The 22,930-nt window shown below is 56.5% G+C and overlaps 3 protein-coding genes across 20 annotated transcripts; 2 read left to right on the forward strand and 1 right to left on the reverse strand.

The window, feature by feature from the left end:
* Nucleotides 1-3,217: 3,217 nt before the first annotated feature.
* On the reverse strand, nucleotides 3,218-14,459 carry SLC52A2 (solute carrier family 52 member 2). 5 transcript variants are annotated; one of them, XR_449714.3, is made up of 7 exons: nucleotides 14,004-14,140; nucleotides 13,482-13,673; nucleotides 12,501-13,368; nucleotides 12,260-12,383; nucleotides 11,929-12,151; nucleotides 8,251-8,405; nucleotides 3,219-3,900 (listed from the first exon to the last, which is right to left on the reverse strand). XR_449714.3 is itself a non-coding variant. In XM_007166846.3 (5 exons), the coding sequence occupies exons 2-5, from the start codon at nucleotides 13,609-13,611 to the stop codon at nucleotides 11,939-11,941; spliced, it is 1,335 nt and encodes a 444-aa protein (XP_007166908.2). In that variant the 5' UTR covers nucleotides 13,612-13,673; nucleotides 14,345-14,459; the 3' UTR covers nucleotides 11,674-11,938. The 5 variants fall into 5 exon arrangements, 3 of the variants coding, with proteins under 3 accessions (XP_007166908.2, XP_057388049.1, XP_007166907.2); XR_449715.3 differs by lacking the exon at nucleotides 11,929-12,151 and having other exon boundaries at nucleotides 3,218-3,900; XM_007166846.3 differs by lacking the exons at nucleotides 3,219-3,900; nucleotides 8,251-8,405; nucleotides 14,004-14,140 and adding an exon at nucleotides 14,345-14,459 and having other exon boundaries at nucleotides 11,674-12,151.
* Nucleotides 14,446-19,996, forward strand: FBXL6 (F-box and leucine rich repeat protein 6). 14 transcript variants are annotated; one of them, XM_057532059.1, is made up of 10 exons: nucleotides 14,446-14,969; nucleotides 15,226-15,384; nucleotides 15,550-15,613; nucleotides 15,918-16,049; nucleotides 16,125-16,232; nucleotides 16,324-16,437; nucleotides 16,506-16,737; nucleotides 16,826-17,072; nucleotides 17,366-18,005; nucleotides 18,267-19,996. In XM_057532059.1, exons 1-9 carry the CDS (start codon nucleotides 14,560-14,562, stop codon nucleotides 17,547-17,549), a joined length of 1,650 nt encoding a protein of 549 aa, XP_057388042.1. In that variant the 5' UTR covers nucleotides 14,446-14,559; the 3' UTR covers nucleotides 17,550-18,005; nucleotides 18,267-19,996. The 14 variants fall into 14 exon arrangements, with proteins under 14 accessions (XP_057388042.1, XP_057388043.1, XP_057388037.1 ...); XM_057532060.1 differs by having other exon boundaries at nucleotides 16,125-16,142; nucleotides 16,237-16,437; XM_057532054.1 differs by having other exon boundaries at nucleotides 15,918-16,232.
* Nucleotides 17,900-19,996, forward strand: TMEM249 (transmembrane protein 249). The gene is made up of 6 exons (XM_057532405.1): nucleotides 17,900-18,005; nucleotides 18,289-18,498; nucleotides 18,765-18,859; nucleotides 18,975-19,170; nucleotides 19,331-19,416; nucleotides 19,695-19,996. The coding sequence occupies exons 1-6, from the start codon at nucleotides 17,900-17,902 to the stop codon at nucleotides 19,842-19,844; spliced, it is 843 nt and encodes a 280-aa protein (XP_057388388.1). The 3' UTR covers nucleotides 19,845-19,996.
* Nucleotides 19,997-22,930: the final 2,934 nt, after the last annotated feature.

The following is a 22,930-nucleotide window of genomic DNA, read 5'->3' on the forward strand; positions in this document are numbered from 1 at the left end:
AGAAAGCCACAGCCCCCAAAGGGAATCACTTATGCTCGGCCAGGCCACTAAACCAGGGCTTAACACCAACCCTCACTGAAGCTTCAACCTCCCCCAGAAATGCAGTCTTAACTGGTCAGTCAGGAATTCTCTGGTCGGCACCAATGAGGTTACCTGCCACATGGGCCCTCTCCACCCACAGAGGAAGAGGAAGTCATCTGCCACAATGACCCCTTCTATCCCCCATAAGTGGGTGACCTAAGCCTGCCATCGTCTTTTTTGTTTATGAGTTTTTTGTCTTGCTTTTAAAAATCTTCCCCTTTCTGGAGCCCTTTGGAACTCCCCTATACTTGCTGGATGGCATGCTGCCCAATTTGTTAATTGGTCAGTAACACCAATTAGACCTTCAAATTTTAGCTGGTTGAATTATTGTTTTTGTGTTTTTTTCAAATTTTTTTTAAAATTTTATTTATTTATTTATTTATGGCTGTGTTGGGTCTTCGTTTCTATGCGAGAGCTTTCTCTAGTTGTGGCAAGCGGGGGCCACTCTTCATCGCGGTGCGCGGGCCTCTCACTATCGCGGCCTCTCTTGTCGCGGAGCACAGGCTCCAGATGCGCAGGCTCAGTAATTGTGGCTCACGGGCTTAGTTGCTCTGCGGCATGTGGGATCTTCCCAGACCAGGGCTCGAACCCGCGTCCCCTGCATTGGCAGGCAGATTCTCAACCACTGCGCCACCAGGGAAGCCCCTGAATTTTTGTTTTTTAATACCAGGAAACAGAGCATTGAAACAACATCAATGGTGTTCAGGCAAATGACCACGGAAGGATTTCCCTCACCTGCTCATGCTGTCTTGTCAGTTTCTGGTTAGCTGGGTTTGGGGTGAGCAGTCCAAGGCATGGGCTTCTTCTCCATGAGAGGCTGGAAATGGGGAACCCACCTCGAGGTATCCAAAGGCCATCCGAATGTCCATCCTCAGATAGGTCAATAGTTTGAAGGACATGGTCCCAATCTTTTCTCAGGGACTCTGGGGCTATCCTCCATTGAAGGCTCAGTCTCCCTCCTGTGGCTGATGGCAGAGCCTCAGGTGAAACAAAAGATGAGAGACTCAGTGGGTGTGGCTAATTTACTACCTAACATTTTCAAATGTAAGAGGTCTGATGAGAGTCAAAATAAGAATGATGCAACTGACCAAAAAAATTGGTTGTTTCTGTGACATGCAAAGATAGTAAAACAAATTAAAAAAATGTTTTTGGCTGTGTGGCACATGCAATCTTAGTTCCCTGACCAGGGATCGAACCCACACCCCCTGCATCGGAAGCGCGGAGTCTCAACCACTGGACTGCCAGGGAAGTCCCCAGTAAAACCAATTTTTAAAAAACTTAGACAAAGAGTTCATGCAGGCGCCAAGCAAAGAGTCCAGGCAGCTAGTGCTTAAAAGGCCCAAACTCCCCGAAGGTTTTCAGGGAAAGGTTTTTAAAAACAGGGTGAGGGACAGGGTTGTGTGGTGACTGGTCAGCTGTGGACATTCTCCTGATTGGCTAGTGGTGAGGTAACTGGGAGTCAACATCATCAACTTTCTGGTTCCAACCGGTCTGAGGTCTACGGGCTTGTGGGCAGCAGACAGTTAACTTCTTCCAGTTGGTGTGGGTTTCAGCATCTGCAGATCAGCTCAAGGACATGGCTCAGAATAGTCTCTCTAGCCCTTGAGGAGGAACTAAAGGTCCTTGACTTTAATGGCTAAACTATTATTGTCTTGCTTGACTGTTTTCCTTTCTTTCTGCATTTTATCACTTCTCTGATTAAATTTACTCTTTAGAACTCAGGGAAGGATTAGGAGGCTAAAGTTTTTCTACAGACAAGAGGCAGGCAGAGGACATAAGTGTGTGTGTGTGGCGGGGGTCTGTTCCAAGAAGATCCTGTAGGGTCCTGCTCGGTTACAAAATGTCTACTCAATATTTTGCCCATTTTTAATTGGGTTATTTGTCACTTTATTGTAAAGCTATAAGAGTGCTTTATATATTCTGGATACAAGTCCCTTATCAGATAGATGATTTGCAAACATTTTCCCCCATTCCATGGATTGTCCTTTCAGTTTCCTGATAATGTCCTTTGAAGCACAGAAGTCTTTAACTTTGATAAAGTCCAATTTATCTAGTTTTCCTTTTGTTGCTTATGCTTTTAGATTGTTAAGATTTAATCCTATGTTTTGGAAATCCTATTCTTGGAAATCCTAAATTTCCAAGAATTTCATAGTTTTAACTCTTAAATTTGTCTATGATCCACTTTTGAGTTAATTTTTGTATATGGTGTGATGTAGGGGTCAAACATCATTCTTTTGCATGTGGATATTCAGTTGTATAAAAGATTATTCTTTCAACATTGAATTGTCTTGGCACCTTGCCAAAAACCCATTAACCATAAATGTAAGAGTTTCATCCTGAACCCGTGATTCTATTCCATTGATCCATGTGTCTTGAACATCCAGCAACACCTTGCCTCAATTAGCGTAGCTTTGTAATAAGTTTTGTAATTGGGAACTGTGAGAGATTCCTCCAACTTTTTTCTTTTTTTTTTTTGGTGCGTTTCATATTTTATTGCATCTCTATATATGAGATATATGACCACATATTTTTATATTATCATACATACATATATGCTTTGAAAGCAAATGCTCTTCTTTTCTTCCGGTTTTATTGAGATGTAATTGATGTTTGCACTGTGTAAGTGTAAGGAGTGCAGCATAATGATTAGACTCTCATACAACGTGAAATGATGACCGCACTACGTTTATTGAACATCCATCATCTCACATAGATACAAAATAAAAAAAGGAAAAAAAGTTTTTTTCCTTATACTGAGAACTCTTAGGATTTACTCTTAACAACTTTCATATATAACATTCAGCAGTTAATTATATTAATCATGTTGTACATTACATCCCTAGTACTTATAACTGGAAGTTTGTACCTTTTGACCACCTTCATCCAATTCCCCCTCCCCCCACCCCTTGCCTCTGGTGACCACAAATCTGATCTTTTCCTATGAGTTTGGTTTTTTTTTTTTTTTCAAACATCTTTATTGAAGTATAATTGCCTTACAATAGTGTGTTAGCATCTGCTTTATAACAAAGTGAATCAGTTATACATATACAATATGTTCCCATTTCTCTTCCCTCTTGCATCTCCCTCCCTCCCACCCTCCCCATCCCACCCCTCTAGGTGGTCACAAAGCACCGAGCTGATCTCCCTGTGCTATGCGGCTGCTTCCCACTAGCTATCTATTTTACATTTGGTAGTGTATATATGTCCATGACACTCTCTTACCCTGTCACATCTCACCCCACCCCCTCCCCATATCCTCAAGTCCATTCTCTAGTAGGTCTGTGTCTTTATTCCCGTCTTGTGAGTTTGGTTTTGATGTATAATTGACCTACAACACTAGGTTAGTTCCAGGTGAACAACATAGTGATTCAGTATTTCTATACATTACAAAATGATCCCCAAGATAAGTCTAGTTACCATTGGTCACTGTAACCGAAAGTGGGGTCCAGCTGCACCCTGCTCAAAAGCCAATAAAGAGGCAACGTTGTGGAAAGGAAAGTTTCTTTATTTTGGATGCCAGCAACTGGTGGGGGGGTGACACCTGTCCAAAGGTCAACTGCCCCCGCCCCCCGCAATCGGGGGCAAGAGCTTTTATAGACAGACGGAGGGGGCTACGTGTAGAAACAGCACAGTCAACTCTGACAGTCATCTTGAAATTGGTCTTTGGTGGTCTGACCAGCATCATCTTGATTGTTTTAAGTACAGTTAATCTTCAGTTCCAGGGTCTGTTTGTTCCCTTTTCTTTGAGGCCAGTTCTTGGAATTGAGGCAGCTTCTGTCATGGCTACAGCCTGGTCATCATGCAGTTAACTTCTTCCACCTGGCGGGGGTTTCAGTATCAACAAGACAGCTCACAGGATACGGCTCAGAATATGATCTATAGCCCTTGAGAAGGAACTACAGGAATTTGACTCTGCTTAATGACTAAACTATTATTATTTGGTCTCCTTTGACTGTTTCCTTTTTTTCTGCATTTTCTCACTTCTCTCTGATTAAACTTATTCTTTGGCTAAAGTTTTTCCACAGACAAAAGGCAGGCTGAGGACACAGGGGGCAAGGACCATAGGGTCGTGCTCCGTTTCATCACCACACAAAGTTATTACAATATTATTGACTATATTCCCAACACTGTATATTTCATACCTGTGACTCATTTATTTTGTAACTGGACGTTTGTACCTCTTAATCTCCCTCACCTATTTCACTCATCCCCCACCCCTCTCCTCTCTGGCCACCACCAGTTTGTTCTCTGCATCTATGAGTCTGTTTCTGCTTCGATATGTTTGTTCGTTTGTTTTGCTTTTTATTCCACATATAAGTGAAATCGCACAGTATTTGTCTTTCACTGTCTGACTTATTCCACTCAGCATAATAACCTCTAAGTCCATCCATGTTGGGACTTCCCTGGTGGTCCAGTGGTAAGGAATCCACCTTGCAATGCAGGGGACGTGGGTTCGATCCCTGGTCAGGGAACTAAGATCCCACATGCCGTGGGGCAACTAAGCCCACGTGCCACAATTACTGAGCTTGCCCGCCTCAACTAGAGAGCCCATGCTCCCTGGACCCCATGCGCCACAACTAGAGAGAGAAAACCCGCACGCCACAACTAGAGAGAAGCCTGCATGCCGCAACAAAAGATCTCACATGCCTCAACGAAGATCCCGCGTGCCGCAATTAAGACTCAACACAGCCCAAAATAATAAAATCTAAAAACAAAAAAAAAAAGTCGGGACTTCCCTGGTGACGCAGTGGTTAAGAATCCGCCTGCCAATGCAAGGGACACGGGTTCGAGCCCTGGTCTGGGAAGATCCCACATGCCGCGGAGCAACTAAGCCCATGAGCCACAACTGTTGAGCCTCGTTCTAGAGGCCACGAGCCACAACTACTGAGCCCATGTGCCACAACCACTGAAGCCCGTGCCCTCCAGGGCCCATGTGCCGCAACTACTGAGTCCGCGTGCTGCAACTACTGAAGCCCATGCGCCTAGAGCCCGTGCCCCACAACAAGAGGAGCCACCACAATAAGCCCACACACTGCAATGAAGAGTAGCCCCCGCTCGCTGCAACTAGAGAAAGCCCGCACGCAGCAACGAAGACCCAACACAGCAAAAAAAGAAAAAAAAAAAAATCCATCCATGTTGTCACAAATGGCAAGATTTCATTCTTTTCTATGGCTAATACTCCATTGTATATATGTAGCACATCTTCTTTATCCATTCATCTGCCGATAGGTTGTTTCCATATCTTGGCTATCGTAAATAATGCTGTAATAAACATAGGGGTGCATATATCTTTTCTAATTAGTATTGTTTTTTTCAGACAAATACTCAGAAGTGAAATTGCTGGATCATATGGTAGCTCTATTTTAATTTTTTGAGGAACCTCCATACTGTTTCCCATAGTGGCTGAACCAATCTACACTCCCACCAACAGTGCACGAGGATTTGCTTTTCTCCACATCCTCACCAACACTTGTTATTTGTTGCCTTTTTATGATAGCCATTCTGACAGGTGTGAGGTGCTATCTCATTGTGGTTTTGATTTGCATTTCTCTTATGATTAATGATGCTGAGCATCTTTTCACGCGTCTGCTGGCTGGATGTATGTCTTCTTTAGAAAAATGTCTATTTAGGTCTTCTACCCATTTTTTTAAATAAATTTATTTTATTTTATTTTTTGGCTGTGTTGGGTCTCCGTTTCTGTGCGAGGGCTTTCTCTAGTTGCGGCGAGCGGGGGCCACTCTTCATTGCGGTGCGCGGGCCTCTCACTATCGCGGCCTCTCCTGTTGCGGAGCACAGGCTCCAGACGCGCAGGCTCAGTAGTTGTGGCTCACGGGCCCAGTTGCTCCGCGGCATGTGGGATCTTCCCAGACCAGGGCTCGAACCCGCGTCCCCTGCATTGGCAGGCAGATTCTCAACCACTGCGCCACCAGGGAAGCCCCTACCCATTTTTTTAACTGGGTTGTTTGTTTTCCTGAGGTTGCATCATATGAGTTCTTTGAATATTTTGGATATTAATCCCTTGTTGGATATAACCTTTGCACATATCTTCTTCCATTCAATAGGCTGCTTTTTCATTTTGTTGATAGTTTCCTTTACTATCAAATAAAAGTGCAACAACTTTTTAGGTTGATGTAGTCCCATTTATTTATTTTTGCTTTTGTTTCTCTTGCCTGAGGAGACATAGCCAAAAAAAAAAAAAAATTGCTAAGACTGATGACAAAGAGTGTACTGCCAATGTTTTCTTCTAGGAGATTTATGGCTTCAGGTCTTACATGTAAGTCTTTAATCCATTTTTAGTTTATTTTTGTATATGGTGTGAGGAAGTAGTCCAGTGTAATTCTTATGCATGTAGCTGTCCAGTTTTCCCAACACCATGTATTGAAGAGGCTGTCTTTTCCCCTTTGTATATTCTCACCTCTTTTGTTGTAGATTAATTGACCATAAGTGTGTGGGTTTATTTCTGGGCTCTCTATTCTGTTCCACTGATCTATGTGTCTGTCTTGATTACTGTAGCTTTGTAGCCAATTTTATTCTTTTTAAAGATTGTTTTGGGGAACTGGCGGTCCAGTGGTTAGGACTCAGCGCTTTCACTGCCGAGGGCCCGGGTTCAATCCCTCGTTGGGGAACTAAGATCCCAAAAGCAGCGTGGTCAAAAAAAAAAAGGATTGTTTTGGCTATTCTGGGTCTCCTGCATTTTGTTATGAATATTAGGATTCGTTTGTTAAGCTTTTGCAAAAGGCCAGCTGGAATTTGATAGGCATCACTTGAATCTCTGGATCAGTGCGCAGAGTTCTGCCACATTAACAACCTAAGTCTTCTGATCCATGAATATTTACTCGCATCTTTAATTTTTTTCAACAGTTTTGTAGTTTTCCATGTAAAAGGCTTGCTTTTCTTTTGTTAAACTTATTTCTAAGTATTTTATTCTTTTGATGCTATTGTAAATGAAAATTTTTTCTTAATTTCATTTTCAGATTTTTTGCTTCTAGTATATAAAGATACAACTGATTTCTGTATATCGATGTTGTAATCTGCAAAATTTGGTTGAATTTTTTAGTCCTGATAGTTTTTTGTGGATTCCTTATGAGTTTCTTTCTTTCCTTTTCTAAAACATTTATTTATTTATTTATTTATTTATTTGGTTCTGCTGGGTCTTAGTTGAGGCAAGTAGGCTCCTTAGTTGCGGCACATGGGCTCCTTAGTTGTGGCATGCAAACTCTTAGTTGTGGTGTGAGTGTGGGATCTCGTTCCTTGACCAGGGATCGAACCTGGGTCCCCTGCACTGGGCATGTGGAGTCTTAACCACTGCGCCACTGGGGAAGTCCCTCCTTATGAGTTTCTAAACATAGAATTGTGTCATCTGAGGAACTTCCCTGGTGGTTCAGTGCCTAAGACTCCGCCCTCCCAATGAATGCAGGGGGCCCAGGTTCGATCCCTGGTCAGGGAACTAGATCCCATGTGCCGAAACTAAGAGTTCGCGTGCCACAACTAAGACCCGGTGCAGCCAAATAAATAAATAAATATAAAAAAAAGAAAAAGAAAAAGAAAATCAGTTAAAAAAAAAATCACATCATCTGAGAATAGAGATAGTTTTACTCCTTTTCCAATCTGGATGCCTTTTATTTCTTCTTCCTGCCTAATTACCCTTGCCAGGACCTGCAGTGCAATAGAGAGCAGACACCTTCGTTTGTGGATCTGCCTGCTTTTCCTCTCTGGATGTTCAAGGCCGCGTGCTAACTGGCCCTGGAGCCCGAGCACCCTGGCCTCAGCATCTCTTCGCATCCCTCTGGCTTAAGTCAGCGTGGGGGTGGGGTAGCGGGGGGCATGGGCGGCATGGACACCGGCAGTGGGGGGGCGGGGCGCTGCGGAGCTGCCTTCCCCACGACTTGCCTTTAGAGAATTGGCGCCCTGGTCTCCCAGCCACAACACGTACCCGCTCAGTGCTCCGGCTCAGCGCTCTCAGAGGGTGCTGTCCACAGAATGTTTTTCAAAGGGAATATCAAGGGCTGGCTCGGGGGTGTCAACGAGGGATCAGGTAGGGAATCTTTTGCAATCTGCTTTCTAAAGAGCTCGGCTTTCCTGCCTCTCTTGCAAAACGAGGGGAATTTCCAGGCTGGTTTGCCACCTGCCTTTCATTTAGCTCATACAGTTACGCAGACAGAAACCTACCTCCTCCTGGGTGGTCCTGCCGAGGAAGGTCCTGCCTTCTTCCCCCGCTGGCCTGGCTTGAGGTTTTCTGAGAGGGTCAGACGTCCAGGAGACTCTTCTACGCAGATTGGAAGTGGGTCAGGGAAGCACCCTGCTCAGGAGCTGGAGGTGGGGGCCTGGGAGACGGAAGGGTCATGGGGAGTACGACAGGGAGAGTCTCCAAGAGAATGACCGACTCTCCCCCAGGCAAGGAAAGATTAACCAGTGCTGTGCGTGCAAAGTCTGAACAGTCCTAAATGCTTCAGAGAGAAGACGAAAGAGGATTTCACAACGCCTGCAGCTGTGACAGACAAGAACCAACTCAACTTAAGCAAGAAACTGTGGGCCCACATAACTTGCAAGTCCAAGGGGTTTAGTTTCGGGTACAGCTGGATCCAGGAGATCCCAGAGTGCTCTCGGAGTTCTGCCTCTCTCCACCCCTCGCTCTGCTTGCCTCTGGGATGCCTTCATTCTCTGGTGTGCACCCTGAGTAGTTTGGGTATTTTTTATAGCTCCCCCTCGCTCTGCTTGCCTCTGGGATGCCTTCATTCTCTGGTGTGCACCCTGAGTAGTTTGGGTATTTTTTATAGCTCTTGGGATGACTGACACCGCCGAGACAAATCTCTATTGGATCCTGACTTGCTCCACAGGGCCAGGGCTCCCAGTTCCATCACCACGGGCAGGAGGATGGGCACCACAGCTGGATTAGCCGGGGCACCCACCCAGCCAAACGGTGGAAGGCAGGGGCCTGGGACTGACAGCCCACTAGAACGACAGGGGCCTCTGAGCCCCTGCAAAGTGCAGTGGAGAGCACGTGGCCCCACTTAGGTGGGCAGCACCCCAAGACAGTGTGGGCCTGGTCCGAGAGTGGCCGATTCTGGAATTGCTGATGACCTGCACCCGCTCCCTCACCAGAGGCCCAGTCACTCCCACACTCCCATCCACTGGCCCCATTCCCCACGGAAGCGAGGAGATCCCTCTGAATCCATGGAGGGGAGGGAGCCCCTGAAAAGACTCATCCCTTGTCCCCAAGTCAGGCAGTGGGCCTCTGAGCTGGCGCAGATGAGGGGTGTGACCTTCCCCTCACCCAGGTGTTGTCACACTCATGCTCGCGTCGGAACCCACACCTGCCTAGGGACCCCGGTGGGCTGACGAACCCAGGACTGAAGGAAGGTGAAGGCCCCACCTCTACCTGCTCTACCAGAGCCGGTGAGCCTCGCCCCTCTCCGCCTTGGGGGAGCGGCCGCACACCCGCGGAGGGGCTGGTGTGGTAGGACACACCGTGGCTGGCTCTTCTCTGGTTTCGAGAGAACCTGAGCCACAGACCACAGAGGGCCCGTGGCTCAGCTCTGTTCTCACACAGGGGACGGTGCCTTCAGTCCTGCCTTGGACACCGCCTCCCTTCTGGGGTCTCCTTCAAGTTCCTCACCGCCCCGGGCCTGAGAGACCCTCTGGGCAGGGCTGTGAGCTTGAGCGGCTGGCCACCTGCCGTCCAGCTGGAGGCGTGGGTGCCCGGATAGGGCCCTGGGGGGACGCTCAGCTCTGAGGGGCTGGCGTGGTGGGCCGCCCTGCTTCCCGGCCACTGGCCGCACGCCTGGATGCCGCGACGGGAAGGGTGTGCCGAGCGGCTCTCCAGGACGTGGCCCCGAGGCGTCTTCCTCCCCTGGTTGTTTGGGCTCCCGCCTTGTCCCCTTCGGGGAGCTGACCGGACGCCCTGGAGACGCCAAAGGGCAGGGGCTCCCTCAAGCCACCCCTGCAGTCCTGGCCTCCGGGGCTCAAGGCCACCCACCTGCTTCGGGAGACTGTGCCTTGCTTCCCGGGGCCCTGGCGCCTGGCGCACGTGGCGCAGACACACGCCGGCAGGGAGGCCCCACGGATGCCCAGCGTGAGGGGAGGCAGGAAGGAACTGGGAGGGGCTCCCCCAGCCTCCGGCCCCAGGGTGGGCAGGGGCGGGGTGAGGGCAGCGTCAGAGGCGAGGGGAGGGCAGGCGGAGGCCGGGGGCCGCACCACCCCCGTCACGCCCTCGGCCTCCCCCCTCCGACTCTCCAGGGGTGGCTTCCACAGCTCACACCCGCCTGCCGGCGCCCCCTCCCCAGCCCTATCAGGCCAGGGGCCCGGGTGGTTAGCACCCTGGAGGGCGGTGGCGTTCTGCCTTAAGGGCTGGGCTGTGTCTGGGCCACGTGGGAGCCTGGTCCCACCACATGCCTGATGGCGGGTCAAGGCCTGGGGATCTCTCCCTCCCGCCAGGAAGTCCCTCAGCTCAGCCGTCCTGGCAGGACCAGGCCGGGGAGGAAGACCTTGAGAAGGCTCCGCGCAGCTCGAGTCAAGGACAGGCTTCAGAAGCTTAGAAAGGGCATCCGGAGAGGGCTGGCCGGCAGGGCAGGAGCCGCTCCGACCACTGCCCACGCCCGGCCCCTGGGGGCTGCAGGGCCCTCTGTGGAAGCAGGGCACCTTGTCTGTGAGGATGGGCTCTCAGTACCACGCCAGACACACCGGCTCACGGCTCAGGTGTCCTGCCCCCCGGGGAGCCTGTGTCCCCCCCAGGCCTCTGCTCCCCACCTGCCCAGGAGGCACAGATGAGGCAACAGAAGCCCAGGCCCCGGCCCCGCGGCAGCCTCCGTCTGAATCCCCTCAGACCCTCCCGGCCCTCCTGGCTCGGGCGCACTCCAGTCCCCAGCAGCCCCGTGCGTGGGGGCCCCCGGTGCAGGACAGCCTGTTTGGTGCTGAGCTCCCTGCAGACACCAACAAGCAAAGGCCTGGACTGCTGTCCCAGGGTGGGGACAGAGCATGGGCTGCTCAGAGCCAGGGCCATCTGCCAGCAGCCCCAGGAGAAGGCAGCCACTGTCGCATCTGTGTGACTAAAGGGTTTGGGGCCTTTGCAGGTTTGATCACTGGAGCTACAAACGAGGCTGGTGGTTTGGAGGAGGGGACCACGTCCTTGGGCAGAAGAATCCCAAGATTGGCTGGACCCTCACACCCCAATCTCTTCTAAGTCCCACTCGCTGAGCCCTTTCTGTGCCAGGACCTGGCAACAAGCCCCTGGCACAAATCCCCCGGTAGGATCCTCCCATAAAGCAGCGGGTAAGTGTGCCAGACCCAGGCCACAAAGGCAGCGACTACGCGGCAGCCCATGCGGCCTGACCCTCGTGCCTGGCTGGCTCGGCCCACCACACCACCTCCGACTGCCGTAGCCTGTGTGGGTCCTTGGCCTACACTCCAGGCTCCGGGGGCTGGCCGTCACCCTCCCTCCGGGCAGTTTTGTATGTGTATCTGGGTTTAGGAGCAGGTTCCGTAACCCCCCGGATCTGTGAGAGTGCCCCAGGGAGTGGGACAGGTCAGGCTACCGCTCTAGCTCAGAGGAGGTCTATCTACACAGCAAGAGTTGTTCCTGGGATTAGCTCCAACTCATGGAATAAACATGCTTTATTGTACAAATCCCACACAGGCCCTGGGCCTGGGCCAAATCCACATCCCCAGCCGAGCCCTGGCTCTGAGCCTGCTCTGTGGTCCCAACCCTGGCCCGCAGTGCCAGGTTCTCCGGGGGAGTACGCAGGCATCCGTGAGCAAGGTGCTTGTGGGGTGGGCCTCCCTGGGCTGTGGGCACGCAGGCACTGTGGCAACCCCAACCTGAAGACAAGTGGAGTGGAGCGGAGTCCCCACCTGCTCAGGCTTAGGGGCCACAGGGGTCCACACAGTCCTTCCCGCTGCGGAACACATGGTAGATGCTGGTGGGAGGGAACATGGCCATGGCGCCGAGCAGAGAGCCCACCTGGATGGCCACGCCAGCTGCCAGCAACGACTGCTGGCCGCCCCCATGCAGCAGGGAGCTGGAAGCCACCTTCACGTATGAGAACACGCCGAGACACAGAACCCACGACACCACCTGGGAAGGTGGACACAGTAGCAGGCTGAGCGTGAGATGCCCCTGCTCTAGGGCGAACCCCCTCCCTACTGCCACCCTCTTTGCTTCACTGTCCCCCGACATACTTACCACAAGGACCACCCCTGCAGAGGTGCCCACCAGAGGTGGGCAGGGGCTCAGGATTGCCAGCGCCATCAAGTAGGCCCCAAAGAGCATGCCCAGCAAGGAGAGACTGCCCAGCCCTGCCAGGGACCTGCCAGGGGTGAGCAAAAACTCAGGGCTCAGGCCCAGGCTCTGAGCCAGGCCTGAGCCAGGCCCAGGCTCTCACCCCTAAGTCCCACCCTGAGTGGCCTGGGCTGCCTGCATATACCTGCATAGAACACCCATGGCCAGGAAGCAGGCGAGGGGATTGGCGGCACTGCCCAGCACCACAGCCAAGTGGTAGGCTGGGCGCCCATAGGGCAAGCAGGAATAGCTCTGCACAGCAGGCAACACGCCATTGGTCAGAGCGTTGGTGACGGCCAGCAGGCCCAGCAGGCAGACACCACGGGTGGAGAGCAGCCGATGGGCCACAGGTTCTGGGCTGCGGGTGGTGCCTGCCGCCTTGCTGGAAGACTCCTGCAGGGGTGAGGCCTCTTCCTCTTCCTCCACTGCTGGGGCTCCCACCTGCAGGCCAGGCCCTGGGCCTCCTGTAGGTACAGACGGTGGTGACGGCAATAGCACCAGAAGACCCTGAAAGGCGGCAGCTGAAACGACTAATAAGGCGGACAAGACTCCAAAAAAAGTGCTGGCAGGAAAACGCTCTGGGAAGTCAATGGGGGGCCCAGGAGTGCCATTGGTGGGGGTTGGTGGGCACTCGAGGCGACCCACACCCTGCACTAGGGCCAGCACACAGGGCAGCAGGGCACTGAGGCCCTGACCCAGGAAGAAGGACCGCAAGAAGGAAGGCGGCAAGCGGCTCAGGAAGGGCAGGAAAGTGACATTCGAAGCACAACAGGCCAGCGCCAGCACGAAGGAGAGAGCAAGGAAGGCCACGGAGTGCTCCTGCCCCGCCACTGTCGCCACGTGGGGCCACAGAGGGGCCAACAGGGCCGTGCCCACCACGCTCAGCGCCTGCACCACTTGGATGGGGGCCCGCTCGCCCTTGTCCGGGGCCAGCCGCCTCCACAGGGTCACCACCAGCAGACCCAGGTTCCCCAACGCCACAAGCACAGAGAGGTAGGAGGGGAGACTCCAACCTGCAAGGGAAAAAAGGAGGCAGCCGTGTCAGGGGCAGGATGCGCAGGACCAGAGAGCAGCTGCAGCCCATCTCCCCAGCACGCAGCCTCGCCCCCTGCCCACATCGACTCACCCTCGGGGAGGTCTTTCACCACCACAGGCAGCTCCACCCAGATTCCGTTGATGGTAGCCCATGAGCCCATGCCAAAGAGGGCTACCAGCACGTGGGTCAGCACCAGACGGCCCAGCGGGGGTGCTGCCATTTAGCCCAAGGCTGGAGCCTCCAAGACAGGGCAAAGGTCACAGCCAGCTCTTCTTTCCCCACCTAGGTCCAAAAAAGACGCTTCAGCTCCTCCGGGAACTGAAGACTTCATCTAGCTTGAAGGAAAGAGACATGCATGCAGAATTACAAGGGAGAGACACAGAACCATTGTCAGGAGAGGACCAGACGGCCAAGACCAGGGAAGCTGGGGGGATGCCGGGGGTGGGGGATGGGGAGGAGAAGGGACCAAGCACACAGGCAGCGTGTGCCGGGATCACGACACAGCAAAGGCCGGCAAGCAGGGAAGCAAGAAGGCGCCGAAGCCCAGGGAAGGATGACGAAAGAGGGAGATGATCTTCGGGTGTGAGTCACCGAGGCCGCCAGAGCACTCACCCCCACGGATACGGGACAAGGACTCCTAGACAGGTCCACCTCTCAGGCGCCAAGCACACCTCTGCGGCTTCTGCGAGACCCCGGACAGCGAAGCCAAGTCGGGGCTGGGGGTGTGGCCGCGGCGGGCACCGCCCCTCGCTGCGTCAGCGGGGGGGCGGAGAGCCGACCGGTGCTCTGGGCTGCCTGCGCCTCCCGGTCCTGAACCCGCGCGCTCCCTGACCTGGCGACCGGCCGTCCCGCCACACTTCGAGGGCGCCGCCTCCGGCCCAGGGTCGAGGCTCCAGCCCAGAACCGGTGGGGCCGGAAAACGCAGCCGAGAGGGAGCGAGGACTCCAACTCACCCGCCGGGACTCGGAGAAACCACCCGCCGACGCGCCCCAGCGCCTGATATCCCGCTCCGGAAATCGAGTGGGGAGTTCGGAGGCCGGGAGGGCCTGCCCGTGGCCCTGACCCCGCCCCCCGAGGCAAGCCGCGCCTCCGCCGGCCCCACCCCTTCCGCCACAGGAGCCGCCTTTTCCGCTCTCCCTGGGCGGAACTCGGAACGCAGCGAGTGGCTATGGCGCCGGTTGTGGCCCGCCGGCGGGCCCGGCAAAGGGTCCGGATCTTGCCGCTGGCCGGGGCGCGGAGCCGCTCGGCGGAAGACTGGTGGTGGGATCGGCTGGCGCCGAGCGGCTCCGGTTACCACCTGCTGCAGTCGGACAGCATGCTGCTGGTGTTGCCAGGCCCGGGGCCCGCCCGCCCCCGCGCGCAGAGGCGCGCCTCCCGCCGTGCTCAGCTGCTGCGGCTCCGCGGGGCCCGCGCCGCTGAGGCCAAGGCCAAGCCCAGGACCGCACCCGCACCCGCACCCGCGCCCGCACCGCAGCAGGAGCCCGACCCGGGTTGGGGCGACCGCATTCCCTTGGAAATCCTGCTGCAGATTTTCGGGCTGCTGGTGGCGGCGGATGGGCCTATACCCTTCCTTGGCAGGTACCCCAGGACCATCGCGTACAGCGCCGGGTCTCAGGCTGACCTCTTAGGCACTCAGCGGGTGGCTGAGCGCCCACACACGCGTCCCAGAGAGCGCAGTCTCTCAGGGCGTCCAGTTGGAACCCCAGGGGCCCGACTTTGAACTGAGGGGTCCGCAGCGTTGTGAGAGTTGGCGGGGGGCAGGTCCCTCCTCTTACAAAACCCCATAGCGATCGACCACAAATGGCCCGGCCCCTCAGCAGAGGTTTTCTCCCAGGGCTGCACGCGTGTGCCGCCGCTGGCACGAGGCCGCCTCCCAGCCCGCGCTCTGGCACACTCTCACCCTGTCACCCCCGCTGGCTGGCCGCCCCGCCAAGAGTGGGACCAAGACTGAGAAGAAGCTCCTTGCTTCCCTGGAGTGGCTTATGCCCAGTCGGTGAGCAGTTCCATTTGTTTCTTATCCCCTCACTCCATTTGTGTGCTGTGTGATAAGCCCCAGGCCCCCTCCTGCATCCCTGCACGAAGCTGATGGGTGGGGAGAAGGCTGGCAGAAGGGGCAGCGTGGGAACACTGTGCAGCTCTGCCTCTGCTGTCGGCCCAGGTTCTCACAGCTCCAGAGGCTGACTCTCATCCACTGGAAGTCCCAGGTACACCCTGTGTTGAAGGTGAGAGCTCGAGGCTGCCCTGCACGCCAGCCATGACACTCTGGGGTTACCCAGTACTTCCAGGGAGTGAGTCAGGTACCGTGGGGCCCAACGATGCCCCATGAAGATGCCTGCTTGGTTCTCTTTTCCTGGCGTGTCTTCCAGCAGGGAGGTGTGAGAGGTGGGAGCACCCAGGCCTGGCGTGGCCAGAAAGGAGACCATTGCTGAGGCAGTAAAGTGCGGTTGGCACCAGCCTTTGGTCTCTTTCCCTTGTGGACCACAGCCTGCCCTCCCCCAACCCCAACTGCCTCTCTGTCTTCCACAGCTGGTTAGCGAGTCCTGTCCCCGGCTCACCTTCCTCAAGCTTTCCGATTGTCACGGTGTGACCCCTGACACTCTGATCATGCTAGCCAAAGCCTGCCCCCAGCTCCACAGCCTGGACATACAGCACTCCATGGTGAGCCCCGGAGTCCCCAGGGGCCCCAAGGAAGCCTGGGCTGAGTTGACCGGTGCCTCCGTGCTGGGTCTCCAGGTGGAGTCCACGGCTGTGGTAAGCTTCTTGGAGGAGGCGGGGCCCCGAATGCGGAAGCTGTGGCTGACCTACAGCTCCCAGACGACAGCTGTCTTGGGTGCACTGCTGGTAGGTTGGTCACGGATGGGCAGGAGCAGAGCTGGGTGCCGAGCCAGGGACTGCCAGGCCTCCGACCCTGTGTTCTCCGCCACCTCTCCAGGGCAGCTGCTGCCCGCAGCTCCAGCTCCTGGAGGTGAGCACTGGCCTCAACCACAACAGCACTCCCCTCCAGCTGCCCGTCGAGGCCCTGCAGAAAGGCTGCCCCCAGCTGCAGGTACCTGCCGCCCCACCTCTTTCACCGGTCACCCCCCTCCCCACCTGCAGCCCGGGCCTTGCTCCCAGGTGCTGCGGCTGCTGAACCTGACGTGGCTGCCCAAGCCTTCCGGGCGGGCGATGACTCCCGGCCCGGGCTTCCCCCGCCTCGAGGAGCTCTGCCTCGCCAGCTCCACCTGCAACTTTGTGAGCAACGAGGTCCTGGACCGCCTGCTCCACGGCTCCCCTCACCTGCGCTTGCTGGATCTCCGTGGCTGTGCTCGAATCACACCTGCTGGCCTGCATGATCTGCCATGTCAGGGTCAGCACTGCCCGGGTGGTGGCTGGGCAGGTGGGAGGTGGGGATTCTTGCCCACCCCACAGCTCATGCCCATTCCTCTCACCTCCAGAGCTGGAGCAGCTTCACTTGGGCCTGTATGGCATGTCGGACCGGCTGACTCTAGCCAAGGAGGGCAGCCTTCTGTTAACGCAGAAGTGGTGCCACACTCTGCAGGAGCTGGACTTGAGTGGCCAGGGCTTCAGCGAGAAGGACCTGGAACAGGCCTTAGCTGCCTTCTCAGGCACCCCTGGGGGCTCGCACCTGGCACTGTGCTCCCTCAACCTCCGGGGCACCCGGGTCACACCAGGCACGGTCAGGTCAGCATCCCCACCCCCGCCAGGTCCTTGGAGCCAGTATGGCTTGATCCCCTGTCCTGCCTGACTTGCCAGCTCCAGGGGTCTGAAAACGGAGCCCATACTGGCCCAGCCCCTGCTTGGGGTTGGCCTTAGGGACACCAAGGGTACTGGGCTTGGGCCTTGATGGCTGTAGGTGGCAAAGCCAGCTGCGGTGCAAGGGTAGAGAGGGCTCCTTAGACTGGCTCAGCCATGCTGTGCCTGGGTCTTCTTGGGGCCAGTGGCTCAGCCTCCCATGGCCTGCACTGCTCCCACAGCTCTGTGATCAGCAACTGCCCAGGTCTGCTGTACCTCAACCTGGAGTCCTGCCGCTGCCTTCCCCGGGGCCTGAAGCGGGCCTACAGGGGCCCAGAGGAAGTCCAGCGGTGTCTGCAGCAGCTGCTCACCAGCCTGCCCCCCGCCTCCCAGCTAGGCAGCTCCAGCCAGCCAGCCCTGCCCTGACCCCTTTCCCATTTTTGGATGTTTGAGCATTTTGTTACAATAAAACATTTTTAGGAACTCGTGTGTGGTCTTTGGGATCCCAGTGAGAGGCTAGGGGTTGTCTCTGAGGGAACTACTTGGGGCTAGAACTGGCCCAGAACCTGTGTGTTGTGGCGTTGGGGGCAGCCCCCCCCAGGGCTCCTGAGTCAGCCTGTGGCCGTGCCTTTTCTGCTCAATCCTGGGCTCAAATCTTGGACTGAGTGTGAGTGTGAGTGAGTGAGTGTGTTTGTGGGGGTGCTTTCCACCCTCAGGGACACTAAGGCGAGCTGTCTGTGATTGTATATGAGGCTCCGACCCGGGCAGACGCGGCAATGGAGAAGAGGAGGCCACGCTCAGCCACGGGGCTCGTGGTGGGGCACCTGCCTACAGATTCCTCTCCAGCTCAGGCCTGGGATGTCCCACTACCCCACCCTTCAGGTGAGGACTGTGAACCAGGCTGTACAGGGGGCCTCCAGTGGGGTGGGGCCTAGCGGGGAAGTGCACGCCCACCGCAGGGCCGGGCCGGGCGACTCCCTGGAGAAGGGATGATCAACAGGACGGTCCCTTCTAGAACCCGCCGCCCAGAGCTTCTAGAACCCGGCGTAGCCCAGCCTAGACCGCCACTTGGTGTCGCTCCCCCGCTTTCGCCTGAGAACTGCTCCTTCCTGGACCGCAACCCTGAGGGCTTTATTCTCCCAGGTATGAATGTGGCTGTGAGCAGTGGGCAGTGGGCAGTGGCAACGGACGAGCCGCACAACTGACGGTCTGTACCCGACCCAGGCCCCCAAGGGCCGGCTCAGCGGCCTGCCTGCGACCTCCGGCAGCAAGCCCTTCCAGCTCTGGGCCCAAGGACTCTTCTGCACCGAGCGCAACCTGGCCAAGCGCCTCAAGAACAACAGTTTCTACCCGTTCACGCAGCAGCAGCCCAACGGTGAGGGCGACACTCAGTTGCGAGGGGACCAGAACCCGGCGGAGCGGGGACGCGGGGCGGGGACTGGAATCTGAACGGGGCGGGGCCGGGCCGGCTGCGGCCTGCGTGGGCGGCCTGCGTGGGCGCTGGAACCGCCGGCTGGGCCCGGACGGCGGCCCCGGGCCCTGCGGGCGGCGGGCTGTTCCGGGCCCAAGCCCTGGCACTTCCACCTCGGGCTGCAAGCAGGGGCCCGGTATCCTCACGCGCCCCCGCCGCGCCGCCCCCAGTCTTCGTGCTCGAGTACTACCTGGACACGCTGTGGAAGGGGACGCTGCTCTTCATCGTCTGCTTCTTCCTCGTCAGCTTCGGGCTTGTGAGCGAGGTCTGAGCTCCTGGGCCCGCCCCCCACGGCCTCCCTACCCTGGGGGCCGGACCCCCACTCGGTGCCCCGCCCCCGGGTCCCGCGGCGGCTCAGGAAGTCCCCGCGGCGCCCACAGGTGCAGAAGCAGGAGACTTGGGGCGTCCCAGCCTACGGCGTGGGCGTGGGCCTGTGGCTCATGATCTCGTCGCTGCCGCGGCGCCGCCTGGTGCTGAACCACGTGCGCGGCGTGTACCACTTCTCCATCCAGGGCCGCACCGTGTGTCAGGGCCCCATGCACCTGGTCTACGTGCGCATGGCGCTCAGCTCCGACGGTGACGCACGGGGCGGGCCGCGGACTGGGGGATGGCGTGCAGGGGAAGGGGAAGCCATGTGGAGAGGGGTGGAGCGGACAACTGGCCCAAGCCCCCGCCCCCGGAGCCCCCGCCCCCGGCTCTCCAGAGACCTGGGGCTGAGCGGCTTGCCCCTTGCCAGCCTACGGAAGGTGCTTCTTCCAGCTGGTTCTGTGCGGCCACAAGCTGGAGCCGCTGGTGCTGGTGCAGCTGTCGGAGCGCTACGAGGTGGGTCCCGCCCAGCCCACCATGGGGTTCCAGACACGCTCCCTTCCCCTCCTTGGTTCAACATGACGCCAGCCACTGTTTAGGGTCTTAAGACAGGGCCATTTCGCAGGTGGAGAGTTCATACAACGGGGTCCTGGCCCAGGCCCTCAAGCTGGGAGCCGGCGGAGAGGGCGCCGGGGCTGACGGGCAGGGCTGGAGGTGCGGTCTGGCCAAGGGGAGGGGACGCCTCCGGCGCAGCTCTTGTTCGGGCAAGAGCTGACCACCACCCGCTCGCACAGCAAATGGAATACCTCGGCCGTCATATTGCCCGGAAGCTCAACATTAACTACTTCGACTGCCTGGCCACGTCGTACCGGCACGTGGTCCGCCACTGGCCGCCGGGGGCCGCCGTCAGCCCGGGCATCCTGCTGTGCGAGACCGGTGCCTAGGACAAGCGGAACTCTCAGTCCGCCCAGGACCTGTGATGCTGCCAGCTGGCGCCCACCCCTCCCCCACCCCGGGACTGCATTCTCCCTTCCCCTCCAATCTCCCACCTCCACCCGACCACTGGCCTTCTCAATAAAGCGACCTCCTGCTTCAAGCCTGCTCATTTCCTCCGCGCGGTGGGGGCTGCCGCCCCAGGGCCCTCCCGTGGTGCACACCTCGCAGGGCCTCAGGGAACCTTTCAGGGCGCAATCCCGGAGTTTGGGTTGGAAGATGGGGGTCGCAGTGGGACTGAGGGTGACTAGTAGCCAGGCCTCTAGAACACGTGTGGGACACACTGCCTCTCTTGGTCAGTAGCACTGAACTGGTCCTGCCAGGCTTCAGAAGTGCTGACCAATGAGCAGAATCCAGGAGTCAGAATCTGATTGGTCCAGGCTGGGTCAGGTGCTGTCCTAGTCCAATCAGCAATGGGATGGGGGCACCGCCGAAGGTCCAGCACTGTGCCTAGGGGTGGATCCCGCACTGGACACTAGTGGAGTTGCTCCTGCGGAGCTCTAGGCCAGAGCTCAAGGCCTGCAGGGGAGTAGACCCACCATATCCCTAGAGCGTGCTCCTGCCTGCCTGCTGGAACCCCAGTCCCATGTTCCCTGTCCAGCGGGTGTTCTTGCTTCCTGGGTGCTGGAAGCTGCTGTGGGAGCAGAGAAGGCACCTGGGTCTCCCCGTCAGCATTTTTCCTCAGGGCCATGCTCACGACCCAGGTCTTTGTGCATTGTATCAGCTGAGTGTCCCTGGAACCAGGACCAGCTGCATAATTTGCAGGGCCCCATGCAAACTGAAAATGCAGAGGTCCTTGTTAAAAAGGTGTTAAGAATTTCCAGATGGCAGCACTAGAACATTAAACCAAGTGCAGGTTCTCGGACCTTGGGGCCCAGTGCAACTGCTCAGGTCACATGCCCGTGACGCTGGCCCTGCCTGGAGCCCTGGCTCATCGTCACTCACGGTTGGAGCAGGGTCCAGAGGCTGCGGGGACTGCTTTAGGCAATCCCAGGGAGCAACTGTTGCTCATGGCACAAGGGCAGGGGTCCCTGCTCCTCGGAAGATGGGGCCCAAGTTGTCCTCAGAGTGACAGTGCCCAGCTTCTACCAGGGGAAGGGCTCAAGGGGGCGGGCAGAACCCGGCAGTGGAGGGCCTGGGATAGGTTGGGGGTCAGTGCAGCGGGGGGAGGTGAGGAGTGGCCAGGCTGCCTGTTGGGCGTAGGCAGGAGTTGGAAGGGCACGCCAGCCGCTTGGGCTCCAGGAGGCTGCTCGGTCGGTCAGCAAGGCTTCAGGGTGGGCTTCGGTTCCAGCCAGGCAGGCAAGGCAGGCAAGGCCTCTGCCCTCCTGGAGCTGATGACCTAAGGGTGACCCAGATTGAAGTGCTGACTTCTTTGCTGGCAAAGTGGCTGGAAGGGTGTGGGGTCCCTCCAGCTAGGGGGTCAGGGCTTTCCAAGGATTCAGCATTTGAGCTGATACGAGGAGCCGAGGTCATAATGAGGTCTAGGGGGAGAGATTTCTGGGAAGCAGGGCGATGCTTCCTGTGTGTGAGGGTGCGATGCAGGACTGAGCTGGACGTGATGGAGAAGCCACAAGGAGATGGGCCGAGCAGAGGAAGAGGACCAGGGAGCGGGAAACCGCTTGGGAGTTGTAAGCACAGATGCACTACAATCCGAGGAGGGAGTGGGGAAGGGCTGGGAGGTTGCAGGCACTGTGCAAGGAAGGAAGGGCAGCTGGGACCCTGATGGGGCAGAGGGGAACAGAGAGGATCATGGGCAGGTCTGAGCTCCCTTTTGAGGGCACAGCGGACAGGATTTGCTGGCAGGCTGGACGCAGGCTGGAAAGGACTACAGGGTTTCTGGCCTGGGCATTGGTGCTGGGGGATCATGGGGAGGAGAGATCGAGGAATCAGGGGTTCTGAGCTAGGGCAGATTTGAGAAGGCAGGGAGGCCCAGGGGAGAAAGGAGAGGAGCAGGAAGCATAGATCTATAGCCATCATCCCGCAGGAGGTGCCTCAGGCCAAGGCCCTTATGTTCCCTGGCAGAACAGTGGTTAGAGAAGGGCAAGACCCTGAGGATGGAACCCTGGCACCTGACACACAAAGGATGGGCAGAGAACAGGCCCACAGAGGGAGAGGGACAAGACAATTGGAGAGGGAAGGGGCGAAACCCATGTCCACTGAGATGAGGGCTCACCAGGGGTGGGAGGACCCCCCAGGAACAGCCTCAGGGAGGGGGCTGAGCAGCACTGCAGGAGTGGGGGTGGGGGTGGGGGTGGGTAGGATGAGGAGGGAGGAGGGAGGCAGGGAGAGGTCACACAGGGAGTGTCACTGCCACGGGCAGAGAGGCAAGAAGGCTGCGTATGGGAGGGAGGTCTTGTTCACTAGTTTTTAAAAAATTAATTAATTAATTATTTTTGGCTGCGTTGGGTTTTCGTTGCTGCGTGCGGGCTTTCTCTAGTTGCGGCAAGTGAGGGCTACTCTTCGTTGCGGTGTGCGGGCTTCTCACTGCGGTGGCTTCTCTTGTTGCAGAGCACGGGCTCTAGGCGTGCAGGCTTCAGTAATTGTGGCACACGGGCTCAGGAGTTGTGGCTCGCAGGCTCAGTAGTTGTGGCACATGGGCTTAGTTGCTTCGTGGTATGTGGGATCTTCCCAGACCAGGGCTCGAAGCCGTGTCCCTTGCATTGGCAGGTGGATTTTTAACCACTGCGCCACCAGCGAAGCCCTTCATTTTTATAATTAATTAATTAATTAATTAAGCTGCACCAGGTCTTGGTTGCTGCATGCAGGATCTTTGTTGCCACGTGCGAGATCTTTCTTGCAGCGTGCAGGATCTTTAGTTGCAGCATGCAGGATCTAGTTCCCTGACCAGGGATTGAACCCGAGCCCCCTGTATTGGGAGTGCTGAGTCTTAACCACTGGACCACCAGAGAAGTCCCTTCTTGTACACTTTTTTTTTTTTTTATAAATTTATTTATTTATTTATTTATGGCTGTGTTGGGTCTTTGTTTCTGTGCGAGGGCTTTCTCTAGTTGTGGCAAGCGGGGGCCACTCTTCATCG

Source organism: Balaenoptera acutorostrata, chromosome 17, assembly GCF_949987535.1.
Source record: "Balaenoptera acutorostrata chromosome 17, mBalAcu1.1, whole genome shotgun sequence".
NCBI classification, from domain to species: domain Eukaryota; kingdom Metazoa; phylum Chordata; class Mammalia; order Artiodactyla; family Balaenopteridae; genus Balaenoptera; species Balaenoptera acutorostrata.

What these genes read in the sequence shown, in the direction of transcription:
- SLC52A2 (XM_007166846.3), bottom strand. Translation starts at nt 13,611, where the DNA reads ATGGCAGCACCCCCGCTGGGCCGTCTGGTGCTGACCCACGTGCTGGTA. An exon ending in GGTGAAAGACCTCCCCGAGG is followed by an intron (nt 13,369 to 13,481) that starts GTGAGTCGATGT and finishes TTTCCCTTGCAG; the next exon opens with GTTGGAGTCTCCCCTCCTAC. An exon ending in CTGCAGGGGTGGTCCTTGTG is followed by an intron (nt 12,152 to 12,259) that starts GTAAGTATGTCG and finishes CCACCTTCCCAG; the next exon opens with GTGGTGTCGTGGGTTCTGTG.
- FBXL6 (XM_057532051.1), top strand. Translation starts at nt 14,560, where the DNA reads ATGGCGCCGGTTGTGGCCCGCCGGCGGGCCCGGCAAAGGGTCCGGATC. An exon ending in GCATGATCTGCCATGTCAGG is followed by an intron (nt 16,738 to 16,825) that starts GTCAGCACTGCC and finishes TCTCACCTCCAG; the next exon opens with AGCTGGAGCAGCTTCACTTG. An exon ending in GTCACACCAGGCACGGTCAG is followed by an intron (nt 17,073 to 17,365) that starts GTCAGCATCCCC and finishes CTGCTCCCACAG; the next exon opens with CTCTGTGATCAGCAACTGCC.
- TMEM249 (XM_057532405.1), top strand. Translation starts at nt 17,900, where the DNA reads ATGGAGAAGAGGAGGCCACGCTCAGCCACGGGGCTCGTGGTGGGGCAC. An exon ending in CCCACTACCCCACCCTTCAG is followed by an intron (nt 18,006 to 18,288) that starts GTGAGGACTGTG and finishes GGCTGTGAGCAG; the next exon opens with TGGGCAGTGGGCAGTGGCAA. An exon ending in AGCTGTCGGAGCGCTACGAG is followed by an intron (nt 19,417 to 19,694) that starts GTGGGTCCCGCC and finishes CCGCTCGCACAG; the next exon opens with CAAATGGAATACCTCGGCCG.